The 10,165-nt window shown below is 43.7% G+C and overlaps 1 protein-coding gene across 3 annotated transcripts in view; it reads left to right on the forward strand.

The window, feature by feature from the left end:
- Positions 1–300: 300 nt before the first annotated feature.
- Positions 301–10,165, forward strand: part of LOC122552810 (zinc transporter 10-like) — a 29,842-nt gene continuing 19,977 nt past the window's right edge. For 2 of the 3 annotated variants that reach the window (XM_043695783.1, XM_043695784.1), the window contains exons 1-2: positions 301–1,566; positions 1,915–1,989. In XM_043695783.1, the coding sequence (XP_043551718.1) occupies positions 1,125–1,566; positions 1,915–1,989 (517 nt within the window). In that variant the 5' untranslated portion in view covers positions 301–1,124. The remainder of the gene's footprint in view (positions 1,567–1,914; positions 1,990–10,165) is intronic. The other variant, XM_043695785.1, reaches the window with a different exon arrangement.

Consider the following 10,165-nt stretch of genomic DNA (forward strand, 5'->3'; position numbering starts at 1 on the left):
GCAGTGGTGGACTCTCCCTCTTTATGGGCATTTAAGCAGGCATTGGATAGGTATATGGAGGATAGTGGGTTAGTATAGGTTAGGTGGGCTTGGATCGGCGCAACATCGAGGGCCAAAGGGCCTGTACTGCGCTGTATTCTTCTATGTTCTATGTTCTATGTCTGATGAAAAGCGTTATATATTTTTTAATCAATCTGCTCAGAGGAGTTACTACACACCTCTAGCGTAGGTGAGACTTGAACCCGCCTCTGCTAGTTGAAAAGCGCTAGACAAATGAGGCTTCTTGTCCCGTTCCTGCCTTCACCAAGCAGTCTGCTGACATTAACAGCAGTCTGCTCCTGTGAAAGCGCTCTCTCAGAGATAGGAACAAGTCACCACTGGCTTGATGGTTTTCTCTGTCTTGTTGGTCGCCTGGCCTCTGGATCCGCCTCCAACTGTGGAAAAATAACCCCGCCTGCATGAATTCCGTTTCTTTTTCCAAGGATGCTATCGGACCTGCTACGGCGTTTACTGCGCGTACTTTTCACCATTGGATTAACGCCTCGTTGTATTATTTAATTTAAACATCAACGTTAGCTCTAGCAGTGAGCACATTATACCGACTGTTTTGCAAAGTAAAAGAACGACGTTATTGCATTGACGACATCTGCAACAGCACGGGATATAAAGATTGGGTGAAGTTACTGCAGATGCTGGAATCTATTGAAAACGAAAAAAATACTGGATATTACATCGGGTCAGGCAGCATCCACGGAGAGAAAGCAAGCTAACGTTATGAGTCTAGATTGAGATTTCTTACAGCAATTGAAAGTTTAGGGATAAAATACAGCTATAACCGTCGAATATTAAAACAAAAATAAATCCAAAGGATTTGTTTGAAATCCGGTGTCGAGGAGTGGCGCTTGAAATAAGATTTGCACCTGCTTTGAACCGTTTTAAGGAACTGAGACATTGGCTGATCTATTGGGATGAGGGGGTAGGGTGCAGGTTGAAAGCAAGAAAAAAAAACCCTCCTACAGACAAAATCAATAACCGGTAACACTTGACTTGCCGTACGTGAGTGATGTTTGTTTTGGAGAGACGCCACATCTGTGCTATAGCAGCCCACCTTGCAGTCCCCGGCAATGGGTAGATCCCGGTGCAGGAACTGCCGCCTGCTCTTCATGTTGGTGATCACTGCCGGCTTCTTCGTGGTCGAGCTGGTGGTCGGGCACATGGGCAACTCCCTGGCGCTGGTGTCCGACTCCTTCAACATGCTGTCCGACCTGATCTCGCTGGTGATCGGCCTGCTGGCGGCCACCCTCGGCAAGATCACGAGGCACCCCCGCAACACGTACGGCTTCGCCCGGGCCGAGGTGGTGGGCGCGCTGGCCAACGCCGTCTTCCTCACCGCTCTAACCTTCACCATCCTGGTCGAGGCCATCATCCGCCTCATCCGGCCCCAGAGGATCGACGACGTGGAGCTGGTGCTGATGGTGGGCGCCCTCGGGCTGGCGGTGAACATCATCGGGCTCATCCTCTTCCAGGACTGTTGCTTCAAGAGACAAGTGTCCGGCAGCCCCACAGGTGCCTGACGGTTTCTAGTTCAGAAACTAAAACGTGAAGGTCGCCTGGGGCCAAGTGCCTCCCCATTGACCAGGTTGGCCGGTTATACTGGGCTTGGTCAGTTACCCCTGCTTCGTTTTAACTCATTAAAACAAGCTTCCAGTCCAAATTACAGGCGATTGGGAACAACGTGGACTACTCAACGCGCAAACATTTATCACATTTTCTTGTCTGTCATTTTGCAGCAATTTATTTTGTGTAATATTCAGTGCGGTGTATTAGTGTCTTGAGAGCTCGTCAACTTTCACCTAGTTTCCTAAGAAGGTGGCCGATGATCGAATTTTTCTTGTGTGTGTTTTTTTTCTCCAGGTTACTTGGCAACCGACGCCGGAGAACAAAGAGAAAACAAAGCACCAGCAACTGCATCAGCTTTAAATATTCGAGGTAACACAATAGGCAGGAATGTTAGAGTCGCCCTGAGGTTGTGACTCGATTGTTTAACTCAACGAATTGAAAACGCAGCTTCGGAGGATTAGGAATTAACAGCAATTATATGATTTTTTTCCACATGACCCCCATCCTCTTTTCGGATCCCTGATTTAATATAGATATTCAGATACTGTACCCTGCAAAGATCTTACTGAAATAAAACAAAATCAGCAGGTCTGGCAGCATCTGTGGAGAGAAAGCAGAGTTAACGTTTTGGATCCAGTCACCCTTCTTCAGAACTCAGATTCTTACTGCATTATAAATTGCCTTAGCATTGCAAACATTAAGTCATAGAGTCATACAGCATGGAGTCCACACAGACCATGTTCCCAGACTAAACTAGTCCCACTTGCCTGCACTTGGCCCATATCCTGCCAAGTTGAAAAATGTGATGCTGGAAAAACACAGCAGACCAGGCAGCATCCGAGGAGCAGGAGAATCGACGTTTCGGGCATAAGCCCTTCTTCAGGAATGACTTTCTCCATATCCTGCCAAACCTTTTCTATTCATGAACTGATCCAAATGTCTTTTAAACATTGTGACTGTAACCGCATCCACCACTTTTTCTGCCAGTTCATTCCACACACGGGCCACTGTCTGTATAAAAAAAGTTGCCCATCATGTCCTTCTAAAATTCTTCTCCTTTCACCCTAAAAAAATGCCTCCTAGTTTTGAACTCCCCACCCTAGGGAAAAGACCCCTGCCATTTACATTATCAATATCCTTCATCTTTTCTAGTAGTTTTAAATGTCCAGTATTAAAAACAAAAGCCTCTCATTCAGCACCATTTTGTATAAGGTTGTCATAGTCTTGCCAAACCATATGGCTGCACCCTCATTGCAGAGCGATGATTGATGGTGGTTTGACCTGAGAATCACCACACTTCAGGTGAGGGGGGAGGTTGAGAAGGAGAGCCCTTCGTGGTGACCTCAGCTGGTATAAGAAATGAACCCACCCTGTTGGCATCACTCTCCATTGTAAGCCAACAGTCCAGCTAACTGACCCCACATTTTACACAGCATTTAAAAAGATGCTCATGAATCTCTGTGGCATTGCTCCCAGTAATTGAGTGAATACATTGTTTCATTACAATAGGAGCAATAGAGCTCTGCTGCTTAGCTGCAGTTTTAGTTGGCCACAAAGTTTAATTGTTGCAAATTCTGAGAGCCTAAAGCTTAATTGTCTAACAAACTACTACTATCACCAGCATGGAAAATCTGAAATTAGTTTTCCCACAAAATTCTGCCATGACATGTTATAACATATGCCTAATTTTCATATGTTTTCTCCAGTGCTGTATCTGGTAACGCTGATGCAATCCTCTCAGAAGAATGAAAGCTGATCTTTTGAAACATAAAAGATTCTGAGGGGGCTTGACAGAATAGATGCTGAGAGGATATTTCCTCTTATGGGGGGATCCAGAACTGGAGGAGTTCCAAAAAAAGAGATGAGAAATTTCTTTTTTCAGAAGATTGTAAGTGTTTGGAATTCACTTTCTTGGTGAGCACAGAAGGCAAGGCTGTTGAATATAGTCATGGCTGAATCAGACAGATTTTGATTGAAAGAGAGTTGAGGTTTAGAAACAGAGAATGCTGGAAAACTCAGAAGGTGGAGTTTTCTCTCTGTGGAGAGAAGAATAATGTTAAAGTTTTGAGTCCAAAATTCTTCTTCAGAGTTATTGGAAAAAGAGTCAATCGACCCAAAATGTTAAATGTGTTTCATTTTCTAAAAATGCTGATAAACCTGCTGAGTTTCTCCACCATTCTGTGTTTTTATCTCATACCTCCAGTGTCTGCATAATTTAGCTTTTATTATGAGGAGTAGACAGAACAGCGGACTTAAGGCTGAAGTCAAATCAACCATGATCTTATTGAATGGCAAGGCAGGCTTGCAGGACATAAGAACATAAGAAATAGGAGCAGGAGTAGGCCATTGTGCCTGCTCTGCCATTTCAGTCAGATCATTGCTGATCTTTCTGTGGATTCAACTCCACTTACCCGCCTGCTCACCATAACCTTAAATTACTTCACTGCTCAAAAATCTATCTTACCTTTGCCTTAAAAACATTCAGCGCGGTAGCCTGAACTGCCTCGCTGGGCAGGGAATTCCACAGATTCACAACCCTTTGGGTGAAGAAGTTCCTCCTCAACTCAGTCCTGAATCTGCTCCCCCTTAATTTGAGGCTATGCCCCTCGTTCTAGTTTCACCCACTGGTGGAAACAGTATCCCTACTTCTATCTTATATATTTCCTTCATAATTTCTATGTTTCTATAAGATCCCCCATTGTTCTTTTAAATTCCAATGAATTTAGCCCCAATGTACTCAGTTTCCCCTCATATGCCAATCTTCTCCATTCTGGAATCAACCTATTGAATCTACTAGGCACCTCTGCAGTACCAGTACATCCTTTCTCAAGTAAGTAGACCAAAACTGTACTCAGCACTCCAGGCATGGCCTCACCAGCACCCTATACAGCAGCAGCATAACCTCCCTATTTTTAAACTCCATCCCTGTAGTAATGAAGGACAATATTCCATTTGCCTTCTTAATTACCTGCTGCCCCACAACCATTTTTCTGTGATTCATGCCCAAGGACACCAAATCCCTCTGCATAGCAGCATGTTGCAAATTTTCACCGTTGAAATAATAGTCCATTTTGTTGTTATTTCTATCATAATAGATGACCTCACATTTACCAACATTGCACTCCATCTGCCAGACCCTTGCCCACTCACTTAACCTATCTATATCCCTCTGCAGATTTTGAATGTCCTTTGCACACTTTGCTGTACCACACATTTTAATGTCATCTGTAAACTTTGGCATACTACATTTGATCAAAGTGAGGACTGCTGGAGATCAGAGTCAGGAGTGTGGTGCTGGAAAAGCACAGCTGGTCAGGCAGCATCCGCAGAGTAGGAGAATCGACATTTCAAGCATAAGCCCTTCAGGCTTCCTCATGAAGGGCTTATGTCTGAAATATCGATCCTTCTGCTTCTTGGATGCTGTCTGACCTGCTGTGCTTTTCCAGCACCACACTCTCCACATTAAACTTGGTCCCCAACTCTAAATCATCTATGTCAATTGTAAACAATTGTAGTCCCAATACTGATCCCTGAGGCACACTGCTATCCAACCAGAAAAACACCCATTTATCTCCGCACTTTGCTTTCTGTTAATTGACCAATCCTTTATCCATGCTAATACATTACCCAAAATGCCTAGCACCTTTATGTTATACAGCAGCCTTTTGTGTGGCACCTTGTTGAAAGCCTTCTGGAAATCCAGATACACTACTTCCACTGGTTCCCTGTTGTCTACCATGCTCATACTGTTGTCAAAGAATTCCAGTAAATTTGCTAAATTAGACTCAGTGGCCTACTCTTGCTCTCTTTTTTTAACGGTCTTATGGCTGTTTAGTTTGAGAATTAAATGTTAACAAGTTCAGTGAGGAAAACTCTGGTAAATGTTTAGAGGCCAGAAAACTATGTCAACCTAAGGTATTTACAATCCACAGGCTTATTGGATAAATTCAAAGTTTAAAGGTGAGAGTTATGCAATGGAAGTGGGATTACTTAGCTAAAGACTGGATAAGTAATGTCTGCAGTTATTCCAATAAAGGATATAAGTTACTTATGTGGCTTTTTGGAATTAAGGAAAGCTTTGGAACTGAAAGATAGTTTATTTGCATTTTTTTTCTTTATTCATTCACAGTTTGGGGGCACTGCCAGCCAGGCAGCATTTATTGCCCATCCATAATTTACCCAGGGGGCAATTAAGAGTCAACCGCATTGCTGTGAGTCTGGAGTCACATATAGACCAGACCAAGTACGGATGGCAGTTGCCTTCCCTAAAGGACATTTCTACCTGGGAACAGGCCATGTATGTCACATTGCCATAAAGATGGCTGTTGTGCAACAGAATTGTATTTGAATTTACCTTTGCAAGTTAATGTAGTGCACAGCCAGCAGGACAACACTAGTTGATCAGAAACAAAACCAGAAATTGCTGGAAAAACTCAGTAGATCTAGCAGTATCTCCAGAGAGAAATCAGAACTAATGTTTCGGGTCCAGTGACCCTTCCTCAGAACTGAGGACTGGATTGATGTTTGGAAAGTAATTAAAAGGCTGAGCCAGCTATGGGACTTAGTAGTTTGAAGTGCATTAGCAGTTGGGAGATAAAGCCAGACATGGAAATGTGTTGCTGGAAAAGCGCAGCAGGTCAGGCAGCATCTAGGGAACAGGAGAATCGACGTTTCGGGCATTAGCCCTTCTTCAGGAATGCCCGAAACGTCGATTCTCCTGTTCCCTAGATGCTGCCTGACCTGCTGCGCTTTTCCAGCAACACATTTCCATCTCTGATCTCCAGCATCTGCAGACCTCACTTTCTCCTCAAAGATAAAGCCAGACCTACACTTAAAGTAGAGTAAATGCAGATCTACCGTCATGATGTAGCCTGTGATAGGTAGCGGCAATTCAGTTTAAGACAAAATTAACTGGAAGATTTATTTTATTGGGGAAGAAATTGAAATAATCCTTTATGAAAGGCAGTTAACTTTGTTGTAGTTGGAGTTCTGGAGATAATCAACTTTGTCGCAATCGCTATTGGAAGCCATGATTTAAGCCACTGCGAAGGAGTCACAAGTATGCCCAGGTTTGAACTGTGGGATGCAGAGTTGTGAAGTTTTAAAGGAATGTTGGAATGTCACTGAGCCCAAGTGAATGGAAGGACTTCCTCAAAATCCTGTACCTTGCCGATTGGTAGAAAATTGAAGAGAAATCAAAGTAAATTCTAGAAAACTGTGATCTCCATTTCGGGCTGTACCCAGGAAAAGTAAATGAGAGTGTGGTGAAGGCAAATTCAATTGAGGCATTCAAGAGAGAATTGGATTATTATCTGAAAAGAAAGAATGTACAGAGCTATGGTGAGAAGTCAGGGGAGTGGCACCAAGTAAAATTGCTCCAATGTGGAGTGGGCTCAGGTATGACAGGCCATTGGTGTGTTTTATATTCTAACGATTTTGTGATTCAGTTTTATAATTTTATTGTGCAGCCAACAAAAGAGTCATAGAGTCACAGAGATGTACAGCATGGAAACAGACCCTTCGGTCCAACCTGTCCATGCTGACCAGATATCCCAAACCAATCTAGTCCCACCTGCCAGCACCCGGCCCATATCCGTCCAAACCCTTCATATTCATATACCCATTCAAATGCCTCTTAAATGTTGCAATTGTACCAGCCTCCACCACATCCTCTGGCAGCTCATTCCACACATGTACCACCATCTGCGTGAAAAAGTTGCCCCTTAGGTTTTTTTTATATCTTTCCCCTTTCACCCTAAACCTATGCTCTCTTGTTCTGGACTCCCCGACCCCAGGGAAAAGACTTTGTCTATTTATCCTATCCATGCCCCTAATGATTTTGTAAACCTCTATGAGGTCACCCCTCAGCCTCCGACGCTCCAAAGAAAACAGCCTCAACCTGTTCAGCCTCTCCCTGTAGCTCAGATCCTCCAACCCTGGCAACATCCTTATAAATCTTTTCTGAACCCTTTCAAGTTTCACAACATCTTTCTGATAGGAAGGAGACCAGAATTGCATGCAATATTCAAACAAGTGGCCTAACCAATGTCCTGTACAGCTGCAACATGACCTCCCAACTTCTGTACTCAACACTCTGACCAACAAACGAAAGCATACCAAATGCCTTCTTCACTATCCTATCTACCTGCGACTCCACTTTCGAGAAGCTATGAACTTGCACTCCAAGGTATCTTGTTCAGCAACACTCCCTCGGACCTTACTATTAAGTGTATAAGTCCTGCTAAGATTTGCTTTCCCAAAATGTAGCACCTTGCATTTATCTGAATTAAACTCCATTTGCCACCTCAGCCCATTGGCCCATCTGGTCCAGATCTTGTTGTAATCTGAGGTAACCCTCTTCGCTGTCCACTACACCTCCAATTTTGGTGTCATCTGCAAACTTACTAACTGTACCTCTTATGCTCGCATCCAAATCATTTATGTAAATGACAAAAAGTAGAGGGCCCAGCACCGATCCTTGTGGCACTCCACTGGTCACAGCCCTCCAGTCTGAAAAACAACCCCCTACCACCACCCTCTGTCTTCTACCTTTGAGCAAATTCTGTATCCAAATGGCTAGTTCTCCCTGTATTCCCCCATGATATCTAAGCTTGCTAATCAGTCTCCCATGGGGAACCTTGTCGAATGCCTTACTGAAATCCATATAGATCACATCTACCACTCTGCCCTCATCAATCTTCTTTGTTACTTCTTTAAAAACCTCAATCAAGTTTGTGAGACATGATTTCCTCAGTCAGTCCTTGCCTTTCCAAATACGTGTACATCCTGTCCCTCAGGATTCCCTCCAACAACTTGCCCACCACTGAGGTCGGGCTCACCGGTCTATAGTTCCCTGGCTTGTCTTCATTGCTCTTCTTAAACAGTGGCACCACGTTTGCCAACCTCCAGTCTTCCGGCACCTCACCTGTGACTATCGATGATACAAATATCTCAGCAAGAGTCCCAGCAATCACTTCTCTAGCTTCCCACAGAGTTCTCGGGTACACTTGATCAGGTCCTGGGGATTTATCCACTTTTAACCATTTCAAGACATCCAGCACTTCCTCCTCTGTAATCTGGGTCCTTAATATATTTGTAAAAACCCTTTGGATTCTCCTTAATTCTATTTGCCAAAGCTATCTCATATCCCCGTTTTGCCCTCCTGATTTCCCTCTTAAGTATACTCCTACTTTCTTTGTACTCTTCTAAGGATTCACTCGATCTAGCCTGTCTATACCTGACATATTCTTCCTTCTTTTTCTTAACCAAACCCTCAATTTCTTTAGTCATGCAGCATTCCCTATACCTACCAGCTTTCCCTTACACCCTGACAGTAAGGGTTCTTGTTATCTCATTTCTGAAGGCTTCCCATTTTCCAGCCATCCCTTTACCTGCGAATATCTGTTTCCAATCAGCTTTCGAAAGGTTTTGCCTAATATCATCAAAATTGGCCTTTCTCCAATTTAGAACTTCAACTTTTAGATATGGTCTATCCTTTTCCATCACTATTTTAAAACGAATAGAATTATGGTCGCTGGCCCCAAAGTGCTCCCCCACTGACACCTCAGTCACCTGCCCTGCCTTATTTCCCAAGAGTAGGTCAAGTTTTTCACCTTCTCTAGTAGGTACATCCACATACTGAATCAGATAATTGTCTTGTACACACTTAAGAAATTCTTCTCCATCTAAACCTTTAACACAATGGCAGTCCCAGTCGATGTTTGGAAAGTTAAAATCCCATACTATAACTACCCTATTATTCTTACAGATAGCTGAGTTCTCCTTACAAGTTTGTTTCTCAATTTCCCTCTGACTATTGGGGGGTCTATAATACAATCCCAATAAGATGAACATCTCTTTCTTATTTCTCCGTTCCACCCAAATTACTTCCCTGGATGTATTTCCGGGAATATCCTCCCTCAGCACAGCTGTAATGCTATCCCTTATCAAAAATGCTACTCCCCCTCTTCTTTTGCCTCCCTTTCTATCCTTCCTGTAGCATTTGTATCCCGGAGCATTAACTGCCAGTGCTGCCCATCCCTGAGCCATGTTTCCGTAATTGCTATGATATCTCAATCCCATGTTCCTAACCATGCACTGAGTTCATCTGCCTTCCCTGTTAGGCCCCTTGCATTGTAATAAATGCAGTTTGATTTATTAGTCCTACCTTGTCCCTGCCTGCCCTGACTGTTTGATTCACTTCTGTTCTCAGCTGTACCCGTCTCAGATCGATCTCTTTCCTCACTATCTCCCTGGGTCCCACCCTCCCACCTTACTAGTTTAAATCCTCCCAAGCAGTTCTAGCAAATTTCCCTGCCAGTTTATTAGTCCCCTTCCAATTTAGGTGCAATCCGTCCTTCTTGTACAGGTCACTTCTACCCCAAAAGAGCTTCCAATGATCCAAAAATGTGAATCCTTCTCCCATACACCAGCTCCTCAGCCATGCATTCATCTGCTCTATCCTCCTATTCCTGCCCTCACTAGCTCGTAGCACTGGGAGTAATCCAGATATTACTACCCTTGAGGACCTCCTTTTTAAATTTCT

This window comes from Chiloscyllium plagiosum, chromosome 9 (assembly GCF_004010195.1).
Source record: "Chiloscyllium plagiosum isolate BGI_BamShark_2017 chromosome 9, ASM401019v2, whole genome shotgun sequence".
Taxonomy (NCBI): domain Eukaryota; kingdom Metazoa; phylum Chordata; class Chondrichthyes; order Orectolobiformes; family Hemiscylliidae; genus Chiloscyllium; species Chiloscyllium plagiosum.